Source organism: Archocentrus centrarchus, chromosome 1, assembly GCF_007364275.1.
Source record: "Archocentrus centrarchus isolate MPI-CPG fArcCen1 chromosome 1, fArcCen1, whole genome shotgun sequence".
Taxonomy (NCBI): domain Eukaryota; kingdom Metazoa; phylum Chordata; class Actinopteri; order Cichliformes; family Cichlidae; genus Archocentrus; species Archocentrus centrarchus.
Window position 1 is genome coordinate 24,268,281 of NC_044346.1, and position 26,494 is coordinate 24,294,774.

General features: G+C 42.3%; 1 protein-coding gene across 3 annotated transcripts in view; it reads right to left on the reverse strand.

Moving 5' to 3' along the window:
- The window catches only part of LOC115788997 (phospholipid phosphatase-related protein type 5-like), a 68,670-nt gene that overhangs the window by 41,263 nt on the left and 913 nt on the right, over positions 1-26,494 (reverse strand). For all 3 annotated transcript variants that reach the window (XM_030742143.1, XM_030742158.1, XM_030742151.1), the window contains exon 2: positions 21,237-21,347. In XM_030742143.1, coding sequence (XP_030598003.1) covers positions 21,237-21,347 — 111 coding nt within the window. The remainder of the gene's footprint in view (positions 1-21,236; positions 21,348-26,494) is intronic.

Consider the following 26,494-nt stretch of genomic DNA (forward strand, 5'->3'; position numbering starts at 1 on the left):
ATGGGTTAACAAAATACTGGATTTTGCACAAGCCCTACTGGAGTTGTTTTTGTGCCTAAACTGGCAGTGGCAAAAATATACCCATGATATTCATCAAAGCACATACACAACTGCTGAGGCCAGAGGACTGTTTGTGCTGCAATCCATGTTCCCAGCAATGAGATGGTGCTCCACATGCTGTTTCAGAGCTTTGTGTTTTGTACTTGGCTTTTTAGTAGCTGATTAGTTTTTTTTTTGAAAAAGGACACTTACTCCTACCCAGTGCATTTCAGTGAGACATCAGGCAGTCCTCAACAAGGTTGGAAGTATAACCTGTTTCTCTATTGCCATAATCCCATGAATCATGGCACTGACGCCAGTGGGCACCTTGTGGATATCTTTGAGAAGTTAGTTGCTCATGAATGGGCTGAATGTAACAATATCTTGGATACTAATTAGTAAATGCTGTGGATTTCTCCAGTCTCTATTGGTTTGTTTTTTTTAGCAAACTCACTGTAGTGAAATGACTTCAGCAAGTCACCTGGCGAGGCAAGCCATGTTGTCTACATAACTCTTGGTCAGATAGTTCCTAAAATTCCTATAATATTCAAACTATTCTTTCCATCCATCCATCCATCCATCCATTTTCTTCCGCTTATCCGGGGCCGGGTCGCGGGGGCAGAAGCCTAAGCAGAGAAGCCCAAGCTTCCCTCTCCCCAGCCACCTCCTCCAGCTCATCCGGAGGGACCCCAAGGCGTTCCCAGGCCAGCCGAGATACATAATCTCTCCAGCGTGTCCTGGGTCTACCACGGGGCCTCTTCCCGGTGGGACATGCCCGGAACACCTCACCCAGGAGGCGGCCAGGAGGCATCCTAATCAGATGCCCGAGCCACCTCAACTGGCTCCTTTCGATGTGGAGGAGCAGCGGCTCTACTCTGAGCCCCTCCCGGATGGCCGCACTCCTCACCTTATCTCTAAGGGAGAGGCCAGCCACCCTTCGAAGGAAACTCATTTCTGCCGCTTGTATTCGCGATCTTATTCTTTCGGTCACTACCCAAAGCTCGTGACCATAGGTGAGGGTAGGAACGTAGATCGACCGGTAAATCGAGAGCTTCGCTTTTACGCTAAGCTCCCTCTTCACCACGACGGACCGGTGCAGCGTCCGCATCACTGCAGAAGCAGCCCCGATCCGCCTGTCGATCTCCCGTTCCCTTCGCCCATCACTCGTGAACAAGACCCCGAGATACTTAAACTCCTCCACTTGAGGCAAGAACTCGTTCCTGAGCCGGAGATGGCACTCCACCCTTTTCCGGCTGAGGACCATGGCCTCAGACTTAGAGGTGCTGATTCTCACGCCAGCCGCTTCACACTCGGCTGCGAACCGTTCCACTGCGAGCTGGAGGCCCCCCCCGATGAAGCCAACAGAACCGCATCATCTGCAAAAAGCAGAGATGAGACTCTGAGGCCACCAAGGAAGAAGCCTTCCGCCACCTGGCTACGCCTAGAAATTCTGTCCATAAAAATTATGAACAGAATCGGTGACAAAGGGCAGCCCTGACGGAGTCCAACACCCACAGGAAACAAATCCGACTTATTACCGGCTATACGGACCAAGCTCTCACTGTGGTTGTACAAGGACTGAATGGCCCGCAACAATGGGCCAGACACCCCATACTCCCGCAGAACCTCCCAAAGAACACCCCGAGGAACACGGTCGAATGCCTTCTCCAAGTCCACAAAGCACATGTAGACTGGTTGGGCAAACTCCCACGCACACTCGAATATCCTTGAGAGGATAAAGAGCTGGTCCAGCGTTCCACGACCAGGACGAAAACCGCATTGTTCCTCCTGAATCCGAGGTTCGACTAACGGACGCACCCTCCATTCCAGCACCCTGGCATAGACCTTACCGGGGAGGCTGAGGAGTGTGATCCCCCGAAAGTTGGAGCACACCCTCCGGTCTCCCTTCTTAAAGATGGGGACCACCACCCCGGTCTGCCAATGCAATGGCACTGCCCCAGATCTCCACGCGATGTTGCAGAGGCGTGTCAACCAAGACAGCCCTACAACATCCAGAGCCTTCAGGAACTCAGGGCGAATCTCGTCCACCCCAGGGGCTCTGCCACCAAGGAGTTGTTTAACTACCTCAGTGACCTCACCCCCAGTGATGGTCAAGTCATCCCCCTCATCCCCAGACTCTGCTTCCACTACAGAAGGCGTGTCAGTGGGATTCAGAAGGTCCTCGAAGTATTCCTTCCACCGTCCGACTATAGCCTCAGTTGAAGTCAGCAGCACCCCCCCCGCACTATAAACAGTGTGAGTGAAGCACTGCTTTCCCCTCCTGAGTCGCCTGACGGTTTGCCAGAATCGCTTCGATGCCGTCCGAAAGTCTTTTTCCATAGCCTCACCAAACTCCTCCCACCCCCGAGTTTTTGCTTTGGCCACTACCCGCGCTGCATTCCGCTTGGCCTGTCGATACCTGTCAGCTGCCTCCGGAGTCCCACAGGCTAACCAAGCCCGATAGGACTCTTTCTTCAGCTTGATGGCTCCCTTCACCTCCGGTGACCACCATCTGGTTCGGGGGTTACCACCACGACAGGCACCAACCACCTTGCAGCCACAGCTCTGAGCAGCAGCCTCAACAATGGAGGTGCGGAACATGGTCCATTCGGACTCAATGTCCTCAGCCTCCCTCGGAATGCTGTCGAAGTTCTGCCGGAGGTGGGAGTTGAAGATCTCCCGGACTGGGGCTTCTGCCAGGCGTTCCCAGCGCACCCTCACAATACGTTTAGGTGTGCCAGGTCTGTCCAGCATCTTCCCCCGCCACCTGATCCAACTCACCACCAGGTGGTGATCAGTTGACAGCTCAGCTCCTCTCTTCACCCGAGTGTCCAGAACATACGGCCGCAGATCTGATGATACGATTACAAAATCGATCATCGACCTGCGACCTAGGGTGTCCTGGTGCCATGTGCACATATGGACATCCTTGTGTTCGAACACGGTGTTTGTTATGGACAAACTGTGGTTTGCACAGAAGTCCAATAACAAAACACCATTCGGGTTCAGATCGGGCAGGCCGTTCCTCCCAATCACGCCCCTCCAGGTCTCACTGTCATTGCCCACGTGAGCGTTGAAGTCTCCCAGCAAGACTATGGAGTCACCAGATGGAGCACTCTCCAGCACCCCACCCAGCAACTCCAAAAAGGGTGGGTACCCTGAACTGTCATTCGGCGCATAAGCGCAAACAACAGTCAGGACCCGTTCCCCAGCCCGAAGGCGCAGGGAAACTACCCTCTCGTCCACCGGTGAAAACTCCGACGTACAGGCAGCAAGCCGGGGGGATACAAGAATACCCACCCCAGCTCGCCGCCTCTCACCGAGGGCAACTCCAGACTGGAACAGAGTCCAGCCCTTCTCCAGGAGACTGGTTCCAGAGCCCAGGCCATGCGTTGAGGTGAGCCCAACTATGTCTAGCTGGTATCTCTCAACCTCACGCACTAGCTCAGGCTCCTTCCCCACCAGAGAGGTGACATTCCATGTCCCAACAGCCAGTTTCGATAGCCGGGGATCGGTCCGCCAGGGCCTCCGCCCTCGGCCACCGCCCGACACACATTGCACCCGACCCCTACGACACCTCCTGCGGGTGGTGGGCCTGCAGGAGGGCGGGCCCATGTAACCTCTTCGGGCTGCGCCCGGCCAAGCACCACGGGCTAATGCCTGGCCACCAGACGCTCTCCCTCGAGCTCCCTCCCCAGGCCTGGCTCCAGGGTGGGGCCCCGGTAACCCTATCCCGGGCAGGGTAAACTGTTCCCTTGTTTTTTCACTCATAAGGGTCTTCTGAACCGCTCTTTGTCTGGACCCTCACCCAGGACCAGTTTGCCATGGGAGACCCTGCCAGGGGGACAAGCCCCCAGACAACATAGCTCCTGGGATCACTGGGACACACAAACCCCTCCACCACGATAAGGTGGCGATTCACGGAGGAGTACTATTCTTTCCATTTCATATATATATAATGTAACTTCAGCTCAGCTACATCCAGAGCAAAATATGCTTTAGCTGTCCAATCCTTTTAACCCAAAGCTTCTAAAATGTTATTGTTTAATTTATAGTTTATATTTTCCTCTGACTTGTGTTTATTCATTTGAAATTAAGAGAAGTGCTGGAGAATCTTCATCTTGCTTTACAGCGCTAAAAGAGAAAGGTTTCACAGTGGCAGATGGCTGAAAAAGTGACATAACACTGAGAAACATCCTCCAACGTGTTTATGCTCTTTAGCAAACAGCGTACCCACATGAACCAATACTATAGGGAGAGGAATGAGAGACTTATTGGGTGCTATACTATTCTGCTTTATTCCATAGAGAAGAGACTGAACATGAGCGAGAGGGTGACCTAATTTAAGCTCCATTCATTACATGCCCAGCTCTATGGACTGCAAGTCCACACGTTTCCCTTCAGTGTTCCTGAAAACAGTTATTGAATTTCAATGAATGATTCCCTATATGAACAGCAAGATCAAATAATCACCGTGTTGCCAGTGGCAATATGCAAAAGTAATCTACACAGATCTGTTTATGGGAGACATTTCACTGAGGGGCTCTAATGAAGAGAGCATCATAATACGGGCTCTTCAAGCAAACATCAATAAGGGCAAAAAAAACACAAACAAAGATGCACCTATAGCCTGCGGTTTATATACAGACCAATGATATCAAGCAACTCATTCTTCTATAGTTTTTTTTTCATATTTGTTTCACTTTACATGAGCATTGGTGTTTTTGTGTGTGTGGGTTGTTTCCACGTGTGTCTTTGAGTATGTCTGTAGGCATGTGGGTGCATTCCCATGTCTGAGCAGGAACTCTGACACAGATATGCTGTGTTGAACATTTCTTTCCATCATCCATTCCTCTCTTCTGCCCCAGCTACAGAAGGCTTGAGGGAGGGAGGTGTAGGAAGTGGGAGGAAGAGAGCGAGGGAGGTCTGTGAACACCCATCAAAGTTTAAACAACATTTGAAAACAACTGCAGAAAACCTTCCTGGGAGATTACGCATGTTATTTTGGTTTCTGCTTTTGCTCTACACAACCATCAGTGTTTGTGTATTATAGGTCCCATCAGACTGATGCATCTTGTATTATGATTTACTCAGTAAATTTGCCTTTTTTGCATTATCCTTCAACGACTTAATTCTAAGAATTAAGTATAATTCCAGTTTGTAGTCAGAGGAAAATTCAAAAGGGGGAAATTTTTATGAATAGGTCAAAGTGGATCATAGTAAGTCTCATGGGATTTAAAAACAAAACATGAACAAAACATGAGCAAGGATACAGTCAGTATCTTTGCTCCTCAGACATGGCCAAAATGCCTCATCTAGAAGGCATCCAGGGGGCATCTAAGTCACATGCCTGAACCATCTCATCTGACTCCTTTTAATGTGGAGAGCAACAGTTCTGCTCACAAATGACTGAGTTCCTCATGCTAAACAGATTAAGTGCGATTCAAAAGACCCCTATGACAACAATACTTGGTACCCACCCTGGCCTCTTGGAGGAGCTCTTTTGTGAGCACCAGGTGTCTGGGCCTTAGCCAATGGGGCCCCTGTAAGGACTGAGACAGAACAAGTCACATAGGCCCATCCTACTGTGGGCCCCACCACCACCAGCAAGAGCAGTCATAGAGGTCCAGTGCTTTGTGGACTGGGTGGCAGTCAAAAGCAGAGGTCATGTCAAACGACTCCCCAGCTGCTAAAGCTGGCTATACATTAGGTTTTCCATATGGATAGATTGATATTTTTGAGTAAAAAGAGTTATTTACTGTAACTTACTAAAAATAGGAAACATATGCAGCTTCACTACTGATTACAAGTTGAGAGCTCAGAAAGGTGTCAAAATATATAACATTTAATCCATCTTTATCACACAGACAAAAAACCAAACCTCTGTATATTCCACAGGCACGCCCAGTTTGCCTTAATATCTGTAAAGGTCAAAGCAACTTCAAGTTGATGGCTTCTAATTAGTATCGAGGAACATCCTGCACAAGTCACCTTGGAATATTAATTTGCATAAAATTATTTCTAAAGCATCATGGAAAGCACTGATAAATTAAAGCTGCAGTAAGGTAATGGGAGGTTATGGCAGGCCAAATGTCATTCTGTCGCAAGTCATCTTCACACATGCTCTTTACTCAGGGTACTCCCGCTGTAGATTCATTAGCATGTTTGCTGCAGTAGTGGCTAGCAGAAGTTCTTACATTTTGAATTTCACACAGCAAGTCTTTCTCACAGCCAGTGAAAATAAATTTCTTCTCTATTGTTCCCACAAGCCCCGGCACCTTCTGAATCCAGTCATAGGTGATTTTTCAGGTCAGATAAGACTCAGCATGCCACTTGTTGTCCACACTTAGAGGACTGCTCACCAGATGGTCCGTACCAGACCCTTTCAATCACTGTCCTTATTGCTGTTCAGGGTTGACACCTATAAAACTTCTGCCTATTTTGCACATGCCATATATAACAAAACTTTATATTTCCTTTTTTTTTTTTTGATGTAGTGTAATTTTCCTCTTCTAATGCTGAAGTTTTACTAAAATATAGCTTGCACTGGCTTTTTATCTGGTGCTTGTGACTGTAGTAATTTCTCAGCTCTTCATCAAATTCTTCAGAGACCATTTGGAAAATGTGCAACAAAAACAAAGCACCTATCATGAAATTGCTTCTGTAAGATCATTGTTGTTGTCTTTCCTCCTCGGCATTGTGTTAACAAACGCCTGAGTGCTTAAACCAGCAAACTGCCAAAAATTCTGCTTTTATAGAGGTGCTCACACCTGCTGATTAAACAAGTGCATTTGATTAGCAGCACCTGGCTGCTACTTATCCTCTTAATTCCTATGGAAGCAGTAAGGGTGTATTTAATTTTTCACAAGATTGCAAAATTTAGCTACTAATAAAACAATAATCATGTTTTTTTTTGCTTTTTTTTCCCCAGAATTTCTTTATGTGGGAGATAAGACAAAAATGATTAATTCACTTTCATTTTAAGAAATGTGATGATAGAGTGCAGAAGGGGTGAGAAACAACAACCTGCTGCTGTAAACATCCAATATCTCCAAGGGCCTGCAAACATATGGCATCGCAAAGCTAGTAAATAGACCCCCAAGCCCACAGTGATGCTCAAATGTATGCCAACCCTAACCAAGCAGCCAGAGCTTGAATTTTCAACAGGTCACAAAGGCAGACATGAAGGGGCTTGCAGAATTGAAAATAGTAGATGAAATGTTGCCCTTTTCTTCAGTACAATTGTTGTTGACAACATTTTGAAGTGCTCCTTGGGTTTGTTTCTACCAATTCTGCTGTTGGCTCAGTACCTGAATACTAAACGAATGATCTTGTGTATGTTCCCCCGGTTTTAGGATAGGTATTTGTGCTGATATTTGGCCACACGTAAGGTTTAATGCTAATATTCTGAATTGGTAAGCCAGACAATGTAGCTCAGGTGATGTTAAAGAGTGATGCATGAGGAGCAGTAGAATGATTTACTTTCTGAAGTGGGCAAAGTAAAGTAATGTGTAACACATTACCTTTTTTTTTTTTTTTTTGAACAGTGGCACAAAACAGCCAAATTATAGTTAGAGAAAGATTATGTGGCCGCGTAACATTCAAACGTTTAAGATCAGATGAGCTTTCTTGGTTGTAATACTTATTAAAGTTAATCATAGTCAATTAAAACTGAGCCAATCGACTATCATACTAACTATTATAGTGATCATAATGAATCATAATCTCTATATGCATACATTTGTCAAAACAGCAGAAAAGGTCTGTGTCTAATAGATATGTTAACACTACAAAAAGACTAAACAAATTTGCTTGTTATGGTCTCTGAATGTGAAAATGATCAGTGGGTTTTATGTCACAAAGCACGTTTCTTTCAGTGCTCTGTCATTCTGTTCCAGGAGATCTGAAATTAATCTCACAGAGACTATCACGGATAAGCACTAAAGCCTTGAAAAGTCAAACGCCAGTTCAGCGATAGAATACAAAGACAATGGCTTCTGTTCACATACAGTAGTTGTTTTATCATTTTTTTGTTCTATTTTTTCAAGAATGAAGAAAATAAAGCTTTCATGTATGTTTCAAGCCTTGGTGGACAATGAGGTTTGAAAGGCTGTCTGTCAAACACAACTACATCCTTGTAAATGTTTAACTGAAGTAAGAAAGATCCAAGCAGCCATACTGTACATAACAGTAAACATCATAGCACAGACTGGAATAGGCATTCCTTTTCTATGAATCACATTGATTTGATATTGCCAGCTCACTCCTTCAGTATCTGGAACAATATCATCAGCAGGAATGATTAAAAAAAAAAAAAAAAAAAAAGGGATTAGACTGTTATGCACTGAGACCCAGTTTGATTTAGATACTAATATCTGTCAGGATATATTTAGCCAGGTTTATAAAATACAAAAGATTCAAGAGCTTGACCTCTTTCCATCTGACACAGTAAACTAAAATCACTTATCAGACCATGTAATTAAGACTTAATGCTCACACCTCTGCACTTCAAAGAGAGTAAAAGCAAGAAATCAAATGGACTAATACGGACTCGTGTGACAGAAACTGAAGAAAATCTCCTTCCCCTAAAAGCCCTTTAACTAGAAAGGGGGAAAATGAAATGTGACAATAATGGTGGATTATGGGTAGGGAAACTGGAGGTGAAAATAGAGTGGGCATCACTAATGTCTCCTGGGGCCAAACTGTGAGTTCGCACATAAGTGCTGCATGTCTACCGTTGGCCTGTGTGGCACAGCCAGATGGCAGAGAAGTCAACTGATGAAGTCAAACATGTTTAGAGAAGGTGAGAATGTGAGGATGGAGGCTGGTGATGAGATGACAGCGTCCTGCTGCAAGACAACAAATGTCACACTGCTCAGGATGAACTGGAGACATGCTGCTTCATTTTGCTAACAGTAGGTCTGTTATGTTTTAATAGTGTGGTATATGCTATAACTGAGTCATATGGAGCATGCAAGAAGCTGAGTAATTCTATACATCAAAGTAAATTGTTTTACACATCTAAATCTGCATTTTTATGAATTATTTTTGGTTTGATTTTTGTTTTTCAGTCATGCATATTGGGTTTATCTGTGCAATCTGATGTAAATGTTTTGCAATATTCAGCATGACAATGATCCATAACACACCGCCAATGCAGTACAAGCACACCTGGATAGGATAACACACAACGAAAACACTGTCAGTCATGGATTGGCCTCCCCAGAGCTCAGATCTAAACATTATTGAAGCAGTGTGGGATCATCTTGACAGAGAATGGAACAAAAGGCAGCCAACATCCAAGGAAATTTTGCACAGTACTGTAGTATACTTTTAAAGTGACAGGTCACCCCATAATTAAATTTTCTTATTTTTCTTCTGACTTGTAATAATTCTTATCCATAATGTAACATAACATATTTATCTAGACTGATTTGTTTTGAGTGTTCCAGTTTGCCTCCCTCCCTGAGCTGTCATTTAGCTAATAGCACCCATCCATCCATCCATCCATCCATCCATCCATCCTCTTCCACTTATTCGGGGTCTGGTCGCGGCAGCCCAGGCCCTCCCTCTCCCCAGCCACCTCCTCCAGCTAACAGTAGGTAGATATAATCTCCCCGGCATGTCCTGGGTCTGCCCTGGGGCCTCCTCCTGGTAGGACGTGCCCAGAACACTTCACCCAAGAGGCACCCAGGAGCCATCCTAGTCAGATGCCTGAACCACCTCAACTGACTCCTTTCGATGTGACGGGCAGTGGCTCTACTTTGAGCCCCTCCCACATGACTGCACTCCTCACCCTATCTCTAAGGGAGAGGCCAGCCACCCTCCGGAGGAAGCTCATTTCTGCCACTCATATTCATCATCTCATTCTAAAGCTCGTAACCATAGGTGAGGGTGGGGATGTAGACTGACCAGTAAATTGACAGCTTTGCTTTCACGCTTATTTCCCTCAGACCAGTGCAGCATCTGCATCACTGCAGACGTAGCCCCAATCCGTCTGTCAATCTCCCGCTCCCTTCTCCCGTCAACAAGACCCCAAGATACTTAACCTCCTCCACCTGGGGCAGCAACTCGTCCCTGAGCCAGAGTGGGCACTCCACGCGTTTCCAGCTGAGGACCATGGCCTCAGACTTAGAGGTGCTGATTCTCATGCCAGCCACTTCACTCTCAGCTGCCAACTGTTCCACTGTGAGCTGGAAGCCACCACCTGATGAAGCCAACAGGACCACATCATCCGCAAAGAGCAAAGATGAGATTCTGAGGCCACCAAGACAGAAGCCTTCCGCTACTTGGCTACGCCTAGAAATTCTGTCCATAAAAATTGTGAACAGAATTGGTGGCAAAGGGCACCACTGGTGAAGTCCAACACCCACTGGGAACGAGTCCGACTTATTGCTGGCAATACAGACCAAGCTCTCGCTGCAATTGTGCAGGGACTGAATGGCCCACAACAATGGGCCAGACTCCTGCTCCCCCACAGCATACCCCGAGGGACGCGGTGAAATGCCTTCTCCAAGTACACAAAACATATGTAGACTGGATGGGCAAACTCCCCCGCACACTCGAATATCCTCAAGAGGATAAAGAGCTGTTCCAACATTCTGCGACCAGGACGAAAAACACATGGTTCCTCTTGAATCTGAGGCCTGACTAATGGACGGACCCTCCATTCCAGCACCCTGGCATAGATCTTACCGGGGGAGGCTGAGGAGTGTGATCTCCTGATAGCACACCCTCCGGTCCCCCTTCTTAAAGATGGAGACCATCACCCCAGTCTGCCAGTCCAGTGGCACCACCCCAGATCCCCACGTGATGTTTCAGAGGTGTGTCAACCAAGACAGCCCTACAACATCCAGAGCCTTCAGGATGTAACACGCTAGTAACATGCTTCTTTTAACTGGCAGATGCAGACAGCAGAAAGATAATAGTTTCTTGATGAAATATCAGACAGGGCAGGTATCATTTATTCTATTATATTAAAGACAAAGCAGACATTTCTGTAACACATACCTACAAAATCAAGCAACATACAACAAAACAATCTAGATGAATGAACAGCACCATAGACCAGAAGAAAAATACGTGAATTAATTGATAAAGAAACTAAGAGATTAGATTTTTTTTTTTAGGTGAACTGTCCCTTTAAGCTTTCATTGAGTTAAATACAAGTTAATAAAACATAAATATGTTTAGTCTACAATACTTCCTTTAACCTTGATCACAGTTATTAACATAATATAATTAAATTAACATATTTTAATAATGTCACCAAAAACAAATCATTATACACTCTGCAAAAGTATCTGGCAGATACTGATTAGCTTGTGCAGGTGTTCCTCATAAAGTGGTCACTAAGTGTTTAACCTTCTTCTCATTATATGCTACTAAACGGATAAATGATCTGGGCTTTTTTTGTTTGTTTTTTTTTATGTGCCAACATCAATCAGCCACCACTAAATGGCAATTTAAAAAAAAATGCATCCTCACAAATTAACCTCTAAACCAAAAACTGGCATTTTCAACAGGCACACTTTTTATATCTACATCAGTCTGGTTTCAGATGACTTCAGACCTACAACATTCACAGTGGTGAACAGAAAACATTTCACCTAAATTAGAGTGAGACGAGGCTGCAACACCTCTCATCTTTTCCTGATGAGCCACGTGATTACTTGCTCATGTGATTAGAGCCACTAAATATTTTACAGCAGCTGAGATCTCGAGCTCTGTGTCGTAATGATTTTCAGCAGATTTCCAGTTAAAAAGGAGCAGTTTCTGTCCCAGCCTGCTTAAGTAGAAGCTGTTTAAATAGAGCACCAATACAATACATGCCGCGCTCCTCTCTTCACATATTTGTCCATAGAGAATTTGTAAATCAGGTGTAACTATATGAAAAAACAAAGACAAAATAAAAGATATATAATCAACATGGATAACTGGCAAATGAATGGGCTTGACTGCCACCTGGTGTCACTGGATTGTATTACAGCACACTGAGTAAGATGAGTGCAAGATGGATTAGATAGAAAACAGTGGTCAGAGGGATAGAGCCTTTAAGAGCACACTGGGAGAAGCAGCAGAGGGTTAGAGTTAGTGGAAGTGGAAGAAGATAAACAGACAGATAAAACAGTTAATGAGACATTAGTATATCACAGAATGCGGCCAGGCAAACCCGCTGGGAAATAAAACTAGGAGTGGAAGCACAGAGGAGGGAAAACAACAGGGGAGAGGAGGTGCAAGAGAGTAAATGAGGATATATGCGAGTGAAAGAGGGTGAAGTGGAGAGTGAGGTAAAATACAAAAAGGGAACATGGGAAATGAAGATGATCAAAGCAGGGATTCATTTTTTTTTTTTTTGGGCACCCACATGCCCTCCCCCTTCCCCTCATCTCTCTCTCTCTTCTCCCAAAGCTTTTGTTTGTCTGATGGGTGTATTTTATCACCATAGCTTGTTTATCTTAAAATCACCCATGCCCCCCCCCCCCCCCCCCCCCCTCCCATTATCTGTCAAAAACATCTTTCCTCAATAATTTTCAAGCCCACGCTTTCTGTGTCTCCCCTTCTCGCTGCATTTCCTTTTATGTCTCTCAATCATCCTCACTGTCAAAATATCTTTGTCTCTCTGTGTCCACAGCCTCTCTCTCTCTCTCTCTCTCTCTCTCCATCTCTCTCTCTCCATCTCTCTCTCTCATATGCATGTAGCTTCCCCGTGCCAGTGGACTACACATCCATGAATAGTACATTTAAATGTTCACTGCTACACACCAAAGAACAATCACATAATTCTATAAAATCCCCAGTCCTCAAGCGCACATGCCCCCGCATCTTACAAACAGGGAGGAATAAAAGGAAGAGGCTCACTCACACAAATACATTGCCCGAATGAAAGCCTACAGTGCAGTTAAAGGTTTGCATGCTAACACTGTCTGCTTATGAATATAAACATGTTAGTTTTTTTTTTTTAAAAAAACATTTGACATGCATTCCTCTTTTTATAGATCTTCAACCTATAAAAATGGTACTTTTGCATAAGTATACAAATAATTAAAATCTTGATTTTAATGGAGTCTGAAAAAAGTGTGTCTAATTTAGACATTAAGTTGACCTTATTTAGAGCAACATGCAGGATGACACTGAGAGTCAGTCTGCATTCTGATCTATAATTACAATCTGATTCCTATAATTACATGTAGGGACCTACAGTATATTTGGATATCTGTACAGTACAGGATCTCTCTTACCAGTTCCACCTTTTCTTCCTCCCTCCCTACAGTGATAAAAGGTGGGAAGCAGCACAGTTAACAAGTGTTTCAAACATCCACCCAGAATATTGAGAAATCCCAGTGCAGCAGACAGGCGGGCAGGTGCTATTCATGGAGTCAGAGAGATAATGAGAAGAAAAGTAGGTAGAGAATAATGTGCGAATGAACTGTTACAGTGTCTTTGTGGGGGTAGGTGCAAGTTGAAGAGGGAGGGGACATAGAAAAATTAATCTGTGCAGGCACTTTTTCATCACCAGAAAATTATCATAGAAGTATGACACTCTGGTGTAAAGGTAATGTACTCAGGGACATTATAAAACTAAATTAATTTTTTTTGTTATCTTTCCTTTGTGGCAATAGGAATGTTGATCATGAATAAATTGACCATAACAAATTTCGAAAGAAGTTATTGGCAATTATTAGCAGTATTACAAATAACTTACCGGGATGTAGAGCACTTCAGCAAAAACCAAAGTAAAAGCACATATGAAAAGGAACACTAATCGAAAAGGTAATGGGGACATTTTTTGCTTGTCTGTCATAAACATAGATAGATTCTCATATTAAACATGGCCAAAGGTTCAAATAAAAAGGTCAGCATCTGTGCAGGTAATTCCTGTAAGCCAAAAGCTCAGGCTTCAGACCGCACCAAACTCGTTTCAGACATTTTTTTTTTATCCTCTTGGATCTGCGAAAGAGACCAGATCCAAGAGGTCATCTCAAGCTCACAGCTCTGACTCATAAACCCGTCAATCAGAAGAAAGTTGGCTTACTCTACAGTCACGCTGGGAAAAACAGTGGTTGGAGACCGCGCCATGACCAAAATTATTGCAACTTGTGATCATGCAATAGCAGTGACGTGCGGTGAGGGTCGTGACTGGTGAGGCACTGACGTCATCACATCAGATTTACAAACATATAGCTTATTCACCATTTGATTGGCAACAGTTGTTTTGTTTAACATTAACATAGTCTGAAGCAAACCTTTTAGCTCCGGTGTTGGTCTTCCTTTAATTATTATCTTCTGCTTCGATTGAAAGTCCAGTTTAGAAAATTCTTTCAGTTGAGTTATGTAATCTTCCATGTTGAACATAAGGCCAAGCAACAGGAAAAATTAACTGGCCTTGCTAACTGTTTATGGTAGCTTGCCGCCGAGGAGTCGTAGAGTCCCTGGGATCACCAGCGCCCCCTACCATGAGGCACGAGAACTGCGTGCCTCACCTAGAGTCTCTTCGCAGCAGTTTCATGATCGCTCAACACAAGAATGCATTACACACACATACAGTTGTTAATGAAAAAAACAAAAAATAAACTGTGCATTATATACACCAGCTAAAATATGGAAATTTAGTTCATATAGTAAAAGTGCAGTGAGACCGGAAAGTAATCCGGTCTCACTGCATAGCATGCCAGCACAGTTAGTAGTCATTGGCAATGACTATACTGAGCCGCACCACGGATTGCCGGGCTGGTGCCTCACCGTTCGTCTCTTAGTATTTGACCGGCAAATGCGAAAATTCAGCGATTTTGAAAAAAACTAATCTAAAAATGGTGTAGTTAAATGGAAAAGAACTTTAAAATACAAATCACTGAATGAATATAACCATTTAATTTATTTTTTAATTTTATATTTCCACGATGACAGGTGAGGCCGTGCCTCACCTGCCTCCCCTGACTGCACGTCACTGTGCAATAGTTGCCTTTGAAATGTCGTCTTCAAAGCAGCTTTGGTGGTCAGTCTGCTGTCAGTTTGAATGTTTCGAGATGGCAGTTACATCAAATCTATTTGTGTAATACAGCGATAAATTGTGAGAAATCATTGAAAAGCAATTGTTTACAAACCCATGCCAATCTGTCTCAGAATGATTGCAGTCAGTCTCAGTAAGACTGCAGTTGTTTGGAGAAAGGTTGCCACCCACCAGATGCCCTGTGGTTGCCCATAGGTTGAGGGTGTTGTACGCTTAACCTCTGAGCACCCAGTTGGCCGCTATAACAACTTCCAGTCAGTCACCAAATGTAAAAACAATCAATGCTATCACCCAACAACCACCATTTTTTTTTCCTAACTGCAAGGAGGCAGTTGTATAAAGCGTTTCGAGTGCTCAAGTAGAGTAGAAAAGCACTCCATCTAAGAACCAGTCCATTTACTATTTGAAGCTTTGAAACTGAGAAATTGTGTGTTTCTTCTTCCTGGCGCGAATAAACACGTTTGGAATGAAAAAAAAATGACTAAAAAAGTACAAACATATATCGAGCACATTGCCTGAAGGCAGAAGATGTACAGTACTGTACAGAGGTGATGTCAAACCCAGCAGGAACTATGCATGAAGTGAGCGCACGCAGTGAGGAGGAGCTCTGGTGGAGTCACTGTGGACCTGATGTATTAACAATGCTGTTCATTATTGAAAAACACTATGTTAGGGTGCTGTAATAATATTAAAAAGAAATAGGTAAAAAGATCATTGATTTTGTTTGCTCTGTATGCATCAGGATCAATGCTGACCCCAGAAATGATGGTTACATTTATGTTTTGTGTCTCTGCAGGGCATGAAACTGTCTCGTTGAAATGTGTTAACATATCTTTTTGAGACCAGAGATCTAAATTGTGATTAGGCAAGTGCTCCATTGTTTTAGCACTGCATTATAACACTGTCACAGATGGACAAAGGATCAAAGCAGATGCAGCAGAATCAGAGATTTTAATTTAATATTCTTGTTAGACTCAAACAACAACCAGCTCAGTGACATCACTTAAGACAATTCATCACATTTCCCTCTGAGACACAAAAGACCTTATGCAACTTTTTTTTCTTTAAACACACGCAGGAAAACTCGCCAATGCCTGTAAACAAACTCTGATGTGTAAAAGCAGCAGTGTTTAAGCACCCAAGTGTCTAAACATAAAAAAAAATGTTTCATCTTGCTACAAGTGAATATTGTTTTGCAAGAAAGGACTGAGAAAACAAACAAGTCTGTGAATGTCTTGAACATTCAATATCAACAATTTGTGACTCGTCAGAGATATTATTTGATAACATATTCTTGCTACTGTATGTTAAAAGACAACTTTCAAAAATTAGAATGTAAACTAGTTGTGTATAAATGGAGACAGAAACCTAGGCTTCAAGCTTTTAAACTACAAAGTTATAATAAATACACTCACCGGCCACCTCTTCCACCGCTCGTTAAAGGAAATATTTAATCAGCCAATCAAATGGTAACAATCACCACACGAGCACATTTGAACACGGTGAACCTTGAAGTAGATGGGCTACAGCAGAAGAAGACCACACTGGGTGGCACTCCTGTCAGCTACAGTTCACACAAGCTCACAAAAATTGGACAACAGAAGATTGGAACAACGTTGCCTGGTCTGATGAGACTCAATTTCTGCTGTGATATTTGGATGATAGGGTCAGAATTTGGTGCAAACAACAAGAAAGTGTGGATCCATCCGGTCTTGCATCAGTCGTTCAAGATGGTGGTGGTTTAATGGTGTAGGGGATATTTTCTTGGCACGCTTTGTTCCCCTCAGTATCAATCGAACATTGTTTAAGCAGTATTGCTGCTGACCATGTCTGTCTTCTGATGGCTGTTTTCTTGAACATAACAGTTCAGTAAAGTAGTTCACACAAGATCACAATGTTGACCGGTCTTATGAGTTTCAATTTCTGCTCTGACATTCAGATGATCCCTTAATGACCACAGTGTACGCATCTTCTGATGACTGCAACACGCCATGTCACAAAGCTCAGATCATCCCAACCTGGCTTCTTGAACATGACAATGAGTTCACAGTCACCAGATCTCAATCAAATAGAGCACCTTTGGGTTGTGGTGGAATGGGAGATTTGCATCATGTACATGCAGCTAACAAATCTGCAGCAACTGCATGAAATTGGCATGTCCATATTGTTTCCAGCCCCTTGTTGAATGCCAGGAAGAATTAAGGCAGATGTGAAGGCAAAAAGGGATCCAACTCTGTATTAGTAAGGTGTAGCTAAAGAGGTGGCCGGTGAGTGTATTAGTGATTATTAAAAAAAAAATTATTGAGCAAGCACAAACTGGGGTATCTACAAGAAAGCCCAGCTATGAGAACTGGAAGCAGACATGAACGAACGCCTCTGAGTATCATCAGACAACATAAGCTGCAGACCTGAATTATTATGTGGTCTGATGCTGGAGCAGTCTGTTTATTTTACAGAACTTGCTAGGCCACAGGAGGATGCAGCCAACGAGGTGTGAGGACGGAGCGAAGAGGAGGAAGCTCAGCAAGTCGGAGCTGGCTGAAAAGTAAAGCTGGAAAGCCTGCGCGCACACTGCAAAGGCTGTGTGCCATGAATTAATAACTACAGCACATTAACAGTTGACAGTAATAATTATCATATTTTACTATTGTTGCAGCTGATACAACACTACTATTTGACGGCTGCAGTGAGAACAGTTGATTTGTAGTCACTCCTACTTCAGTACTTTGTAACTCAACTTCAGTACAGATTTTCACAGTAGGCCCGCCTCGCCTAGATCACACCAAAGAACAACCCTCCTCCCACCCACCAGTATCTAAAGCAAGTCAGGAGCCAGTCATATCAAAATGACTTTTTAAAGAGGATCCTTTGAAGCTGTGCCTCTCTTAGGCCCCAGACCATCCTCTTGTGTGGCTTCACAGCTGCAGAAGCAGCATGAAGCAAAAACAAAAGAGGGCAGCAAGGACGGAGAGATAGCGCGGCGAGGGAGGACGACTAATCTGCTGTCCATTATGCTGTTTTCATCACATGCAGCTTAAAGGAAAATGCTGTAAATGCTTTCTTGTTTTAACAGGAAAGTAATAGGGCCAGTTCTCACATTTTAATCAAGCAGAGAGAGAGCGAGAGAGAGAGAAAAAACAATGACAAAAGGGAGGAAATATGAAAAGCATGATCACAAGGGAACAGAAATACAAACGCAGACAATATAGAGCACAGTAAGGTGGTAGACAGGCCTTAAAAAATAGGAATTGACAAACTGACAGAGAGACTGACTAAGAGGTCATCATCATAAATAAAATTATAAGGAACAAATAAAAGAGAGAGAAAAGCAGAGAGTGATAGACAGACAGTTAGATGGGGGGTGAAATGAGAGAGGGAATCAGCAACATGATGACAAGAGAGGAAGGGAAATAAGACTGGGCATTTGCATTGAAAAGAAATGGGTAATGAGATGCTAATGTAACAACAAAGGAGAGTGTGCCCTCCGGGGGGAGCTCTGCTACAGCAAGCTGCTTTAGTCTGAATGCAGCAGAGGGGGGAATTTAATTTTAAAATACCTTTTATTAAACTACTGTAATGCACACAGATTCATTCAGGTGCATATATAGTGATTAAAGTCAGAACAAATCCACATCACTCCGTGTTTGAGCTAAAAAAAAAAAAGAAAAAAGAAAGGTCCTCAGAAATGGGGTATCAAGGTGACAAAATGGGAAGAAGTGCACACCTCCTGGTACATAATGCCCTCTTGTCTTCAGTCTGATACGAGGTAAGGCTGGGGACAAGGTCTGCTGAGGACAATATCTATCGTGAGGAGGAGCAAATGAAAAAAACCCAAGACAAGAAACACAAAGAAATACCAAGAAATGATGAAGACTCGTGGGAAAACATGGACAAAAGTGTTGGTGAAAAATGAGGAGAATAGAGACTTTGTGATAGCAGACAGGCTTTTGAGTGGGAGGTGGAGACGAAGCTTTACAATCAAAGAGAAATAATGGGGAGATCTATGGTACAAACAATATACAGTAATTACTCAAGGGACTGCGTTCTGAATAGGAGTGATGCAAAGAAGTAAAGAGTGAATGGGCAGTACTCAAGAGACCATCAAAAAGAAGAAGGAAGGAGTCGAAAAGCACCTGTGACAGATTCAAGCCGAGAGATATTACAAATGCACTATGAAAAAAATTAAAAAGATGGAAAATCATTATAACATGTCCTCAAGAGGCTCTTGAGAATGAACCAATGCTAAAGCGCAATGAAAGAAAAGAAAAGCAAACTTAAGGCCATGTGTAAACCTGGAGGGATTGTGGGATATTTGAGCTATAAAGAGATGCAGAGGTTGAAGAGTATGTGAAAAGAGTGCAGGGTTCGTGTGTTGGCTGAGGCACAAAGAGCAGATAAAAAAAGTAGAGGTTGTTGTGAACTGGCAGGAATGAAGAGAAAAAACACAAGGTTGAGGAAAAACCTGTTGGAGATTGAGTTGAAAAGGTTGGGTGGCATTTTTTTTTTTTTCAACTGCAAACCACAGTCCTGCAATAGACTGGTGACCTGTTCAGAGGTCAGTGACACCTGGGATAGGCACCAGTCCCTCACCTGCAACCTTGAATTGGATAAGCAGAAGAAAATGGATGGATGGATGGATGGATGGATGGATGGATGGATGGATATCAGCTTTTCACATCAGTGATAGCTTAAGTTCATCTCAGTCAATAATTCATAAAAATTGAATGTTTGAATGCTTGACTGTTTTTTTTTTTTTAAAGAAAAGTTCCCATACAACTAAATTGCTTTCTCAGTGATGTTTCAAGGGAAAACAATTTTTTCTCCAGCAAAACACCCTATAATTTTAAAGATCAATAAACACTGCATGAGGGGGTGGATAAGCAGGGTGGTGGCAGCAGAAGACTAGGCATTTAAAAGGATTGTCATTTTATCACTTGGTTTAGTATGTTTTTAGTATCTTAGTTTAGTATCTTTTCCCTTTTGGTTACATTTAGACACAAAAAGCTGTATATAAGAACCCATCAGTTGGCTCAGACATTAAACAGCTTTTGTTTTTGCTACAGACGCTATTCCTTATGAAATGAAAATTGAATATATCCAATAGTGAGAGCACATCTGACACAGAGAAGCTCCTATAGTGTGATACACATAAGAGAGAGAACCTGTGAACAAGCCTGGGCCTGGTTCTCCCAACGCTGTCCCAAGTTCATGTGTGAAAACTGATTTTTATTGGTTTCCTGAAAAGAGTACAGTATGAAAGCAAGAACACGAACATTAAAGATGTTGGTGGCACACATATTTGTGAAATGTTACAAACAAATGTAATCCAGGCCACAATATGCTTCTCTCTAATTGAGAATGCATATTAGTTGTATAGGAATATTATTTTTAGGATACAGGACTTTCCTGGAGGCTCTGTTGTCTATTGCAAAACCTCAATTTCTGGCTCTTCTAGTCAACTCTCTGTGACACTATTTCACCCGCTTTCTCCAACCTTAAACATTAATATTTGATCTTGTGTAAGAGTAAGAAATTATATTTTTAGGCTGAATTTAAATGCAAAGACTTTTTTTTTTTAAATGCTAAAAGTGCTAATTCTGCATGTTTTGCTATTTCTGCTGTAACTCTGAGGATCCTCAGGCTTGGAGCATGTTAACAGTGGCACAGGCTAATTGGGTTTCCGTCCTTAATTAGGCCAATTAATTAGGAAATGCAGCTTGAGCCATGAGTGCTTCACCGGGTCATTTAGGGATTACAGGAAAAGAAGAAGAGTTGATGGAAGAGTACTGTAGGAGCATATGAGCAAAAAGGTCACTTGAGAGGGCCTTTGTGATAGATCCCTTAACTCTTCTGCTGAATGTTATCACTAAACGGACTCATGGACAAAGGATAATTGCGCATTTGCGACAGTTTAATCAAATCAATCACTTCTTTTGGGAGTGGTTGAATTGAAAACTGTGTCTGCCAATTTATGCATTTTCCCAAGTGACACGTTTTGTTCTTAATCTGCCATGAGAAACACACGAAAAGATTGAAGAAAGCGATGCAGAATTGATGGAACAGAAAGAGAAGAGAACATCCACCAGCAGAAGTCTGGAAAATGTGTTTTTAATGTGTCCATCAGAAGTTTCCAAGTGCTGAAATCTATTATCCTTAGAAGAAAATGTGTCTTAGCAGTCACACTCACCTCCACAAAGAGGAAGCAGGGCACGATGTAGGTACTGGTTTTCTGAAAGCCTCTGTCTGCGGGAAGGTTCCTCATTGCCCTCCCCTGTGCTGCCAGGCGACTGTCAATCATCTGTTGGGAAAAAGTCTCTGTAAAGCTTCAGTCTACTAGATTTTTGTGCTACAACTGCAAATGTTAAACTCATCCTTATACCGAGCCTTTGTGCAGCTCCTCAGTTCATCGACTGTCTAAAAGAAGCCGTTTAAGCTTTTCACCTCTCACCTTTCCACTGATTGGCAGCCCCTTGCAAACAAACAGGTTTGAGCAGCAGGTATGTGGGGGTTCAGTGCTCTATAGCCAGGATCTCTCCTCTCTTTATAATTAAGCCATGCTCAAAGACAACTAAATACATTAAAAATGTACTGCATGCACAGCACTCTACATCTATACATCTCCACAGAGATGTACAGCGCTGTGTAAACCTTGTGAGCCACCCATCATTTCTCTATATTTTGCTTCCAAGCAGCCAGACCTTGTAATTTGTTAAACTGGTCTTGAGCAATAGTTCTCCAGGTTTTCTGAAGGTCTTTCAAAGTTTTTCTTTGGACATTGGCTGCTTTTTTTTACTCATTTTCAGCCCAGTCCTTGTACCTGACCATTTTCAGAGGAATGTTTTGTGTTGTTTTTTCCTTGTTTGCTTGATTAGCCCCTTAACACTGATCTATGAATCATTCAAGCATAATAAACACATCTAACTTATACAATGAATAAGTGCTGTGTCTACACATAACACACAACTTAACAAAGAAACAATTTTAAATTGTACCTTTAGGCACTTTGTTATTAGCAGCCTGTCACAAAAACACACAATTTGTTCCCATTTCTTTAGCTGAATCTATGAAAAATGTCAAAGATAACACAGTTTGACAGGCTTAAATAGTATTTCTGCACCAACAGTGCAGAAATAATAAAGTGCTATTGGCTGAAAACTTGGCATATCATCAGAAATGGTCGCAGTGGAAGGGTGCACATCAAGAAGTCATTCTTAAGAAAGGGAAATGTGGAGAATAGGCTGAGGTGTGCCAAATTACACATGAACTGGACTGAAAATCAGTGTCAAAAGTTCTTATGGAGTGATGAATCCCAATTTAAACTTTTCAGTTCAAGCAGTGAGTGTCTACAGCCGTCTGTAAACCATGGTGGAGACTCTGTCATGGTTTGGAGCTGCAGTTCAGCCAGTGGTGTTGGGAATCTTGTCCAAATTGTTGGAAAAGTGCTGTCAGATTTCGATCCATCATGTAACACCATCTGGAAAGTGCCTGATCCCAAGCACACTGCCAATGTAGTGAAAGCATACCTAGATTGAAAAACCACACAGTGGAACACTATTAGCCAATGACTTACCTGCGAGAGCCCAGATCTCAACATTATTGAATCAGTGTGGGATCATCTTGACAGAGAATGGAATAAAAGGCAGCCAACATCCAAAGAAGAGCTTTGAATGTCCTTCAAGAAGCTTGGAGAACTATTCCTGAAGACTGATTAAAGAAATTAGAAGAAACCTGCCGAAGAGATGTGTTGTCATACCAAACACTGACTTTCAAGTTCATTAGAATTGTAAAAACTCTTTTGCCTTAATATACTGTTTTTTCGCTTATGTTTGTACATTTTGTACATCCTAGCTTCCTAGCAAAATATAAAGAAATGAGGGGTGGCTCAAGATTTTTGCACAGTACTCCATTTGTATGATGTATTTTTTTTTTTTTTATGCTGGTTGTAAATTTCCTACATTTCCTACACTGGGCAGGCAGTGGTTATAACTGTCACCTCACAGCAATAAGGTTCAAATCCAGCCTGGAGACTGTCTGTGTGGGTTTTCTCTGGGTACTCCGGCTTCCTCCCACAGTTCAAAGACATGCTTGGGTTAGGTTAATTGGTGATTCTAAGTGTGCATATGAGCGAGAATGGTTGTCTGCCTCTATGTGTTCGCCCTGTCTGGACTACTGACCCATCCAGGGTGTACTCTGCATCTTGCCCTGTGACTGCTGGGATAGGCTCCAGCCCCTGCAGCCCTGAATTGAATAAGCAGAAGAAAATGGATGGAAGAACATTTACATGTTATTTAATAGTTAATTTTTACTTTGCAGAATATATAACTAAGAAATTATGATGTAACATTATGGATTAAATCTGTAGTATATAAAGTTTTTTGGGTTTTTTTTTTAGGTACCTCTACCTTTACCAGCTACAACATTAAAGTGTTTCACCTTCATTTGTAAGAAGAGCAGTCTGAGACAGCACACCGTCAAGTCTGAAAATTCATGAATTGAGACCCTGGATCAAGAGGGATATCTGGATATTTTCTTGAAGACATAAAGACATTGTATTCTATTTTTTCCTTATTTCAATTTGCTATTTATTTGAAAAGATGACATGAAATATGATATCAAATATCTAAGCTGCACTATCTTGCAAAGGTAAGAAATCGTTATCAACTCCAGAAACACTTCAATGTTGAGCCCCACCGCTCGTAAAACTTTCAAGCAATTTCAAGTAATCATGCTTACAAACCGAGAAACAACCACCAATCATCTCCTCGGCAGGGTGGTAATGTTTTTTTATATTATTTGAAAAGATACACATTTGGTATGGTGAGTTTTTCTTTCTTTTTTTGGGGGGTATTTTTTGAAGCATATTCCTCTTTATTTAGTAATGAAAAAATATAAATATAATTGAGCAAAGGTTGCTCAACTTGTGAGAGAACTGCCTTTCCTTCCATACGAGAAAGCTTCACACATTATCACTTCATGAGCTCCATGATGTGTTTCTTTAAAGATGTGGCACCACTATTCTGGGACCAAATCCTCACAGTGAACAATAGAAGCACCAAGTGTCATACTACTTAAGATCATTAACTATAATGAGGACACTTTGTGCCTGATGCTCACAATGTGCCATCCATCCATTAATAAATTGGCCCTTTCAAAACTGCTGATAACCCTTTTGCTTCATATTTTTTTAGATAATCATGTGTGAGCACAAAGAGGGGAAACCATTTATTATCTATCAGCAGTAAAAATATGAAAACATTATTCCAAAGCAAACACACAACCACAGTTGTATACATCCACACCGGCTCACTCACCAAACTGTAGCGATGCCCGTAAAGACACTCTGCATGACACATCAAAAATGCACACAGGTACACACACACACACAAACCACTATGGGTAGGCAATCAAAAGAATTGGAGGGGAAATGAGGTTGAAAGGAGGAGAAGTAGAGTGGAAACAGAGGAGCGATGATCAAAACAAAAGCCTGACAGTAAGAGATAAGAGAGAGACAAAGTCCTGATGCAGACGTTCGGAGACTCTTCAGAAATAAAAAGGGTGGGGTGAAAGCCAGCAGACTCAGCAATGGGAAATTACAGTGACTGAGGGATAACAGGTACATGCTGCAGAAAAACAGATCCCCAAACTCAGAAGAGGAGGTAAGAAGGGAAAAGATGGTGATAAAAGTTAGTGGAAGAAGAGTTGCTTATGAGTTGCTTAGGGGTTTTTGACATGCAAATGACCGCACCCGTGCTAAATAATGTCAGCTACTACTCGTTTAAGTTTAGCAAAGCCTCAAAAGGCATTCAAATGTATCCTCTGATTAAAAGAGTAAGAGCATTTTTTGAGAATTGCGAGATCCTGATTTTATCAATCATGAAGCAAAAGCCGTCAGCAATCTTTCATATAATTTTATTCATTCGAAGACCAATTGGTTTTCCTCTCAGATATCGAGCTTAGTCCCCCATCTCCTTGACAACAATTATCTTGCTGACTTTATGGCTGAGTGAGAGTCTCTGCTGCCTTGTCAGCCCTTTCCCCAATCAATGGTCATTACGGGTGAGAGGGGAAGGAAGGCACTTCACAAGTTTGGAGTGTGTCCATGCATTAATTGTGCACCTCATGTCATATCCTAAAATGACAGAATCCAGATTTTTAAAAATAAGAGTAAAAAAAAAAAAAAAAATGATTCATTCCTGTTTACACAAACACTAAAAATACACCATCTTGTTATTCATGATGACGATTCAAAGTGCACATTTGCATGAGGAACAGGAGCACAACCATAAAACACTGTCAGAGTATGCTTTAGACAGTGATACAACATATACATTAATAAAGAACAAATTAAAGATGTAAAACTGTGAAATCCAGAATTCATTTTAGATCTTCCCTCATCTGAAGCAGCTTTTTTTCTTCTTCTTAGCAGAGAATTAAAGCTCATACATATATGCTATCAAAGCTTTCAGACTTCTGAGGCAGCAACAAGATAAGATTTAAAGGACTATGTTCAAACTCGGATCCCTTATACATTTTATATATATATATATATATATATATATATATATATATATATATATATATATATATATATATGGTAACTTGCACAGTAGCCAAAGAATAATTATATTTCTTTCAGCTTAAACATAGAGGATTTCTAAATTAGAAATCTACAAATCTGCCAAAATCACCCTCAGGTGCCATGACAGTGTCCACAAACATAAACTTCAGTTATCAGGCAGTGCATTATCAGTGGTTCCTTGTTATTTATCTAGCATCATGCTCCGTTATTTATAGATCTGAATAAAGCTTGTTAATGATCAAAAATTGTCATGATATCCAGAATTTCTTTCAGACATGTATGTTTAACTAAGAAACGTACGTAAGTATTCATGCTGGGATTCATATAAATGTTTTTGATCTTTTCCTTTCAATGTCACTTGTCTGCTTCATTAATAAAACACTATTCCATAAGGTTCTGCTTTAGAGCAGAGGTTGTTTAGGTTATGGCAGGCGATCAAAGGATTGTGTATTGTATATGCATACAAACCCACACAGGGGGCTGCATGCTGTAAATACTGTATTTGGGTCTTCCTTTATGTTCCCATCTTCCAAAGCAGTGAGAAGCAATCAGGCATAAGGCAGCCATGTCTGATTGTCTCTTGTGTTGCTGCCCATGTTGCTCACTGTGATTCTCACCCTTAAGCCTTGCATTGGAACCACAGCAGCAAAAAGAGTTAGTCACTATCTCACCGGCACACATGCACAGGTGTATTCACACATTCACACTGGCTGATGTTCATGCAAATGTATGCACAGGCTAAGGCGTGCGCACAAACAACTGACCGGTATTTCAATATTCATTGCATGTCAGTTTGGATGTCAGTCCAACAAGTGGTGCCGCACAGCTGTGTGTGAGCGTGTGCGTAAGTCTGTGCGTGCGTGTGT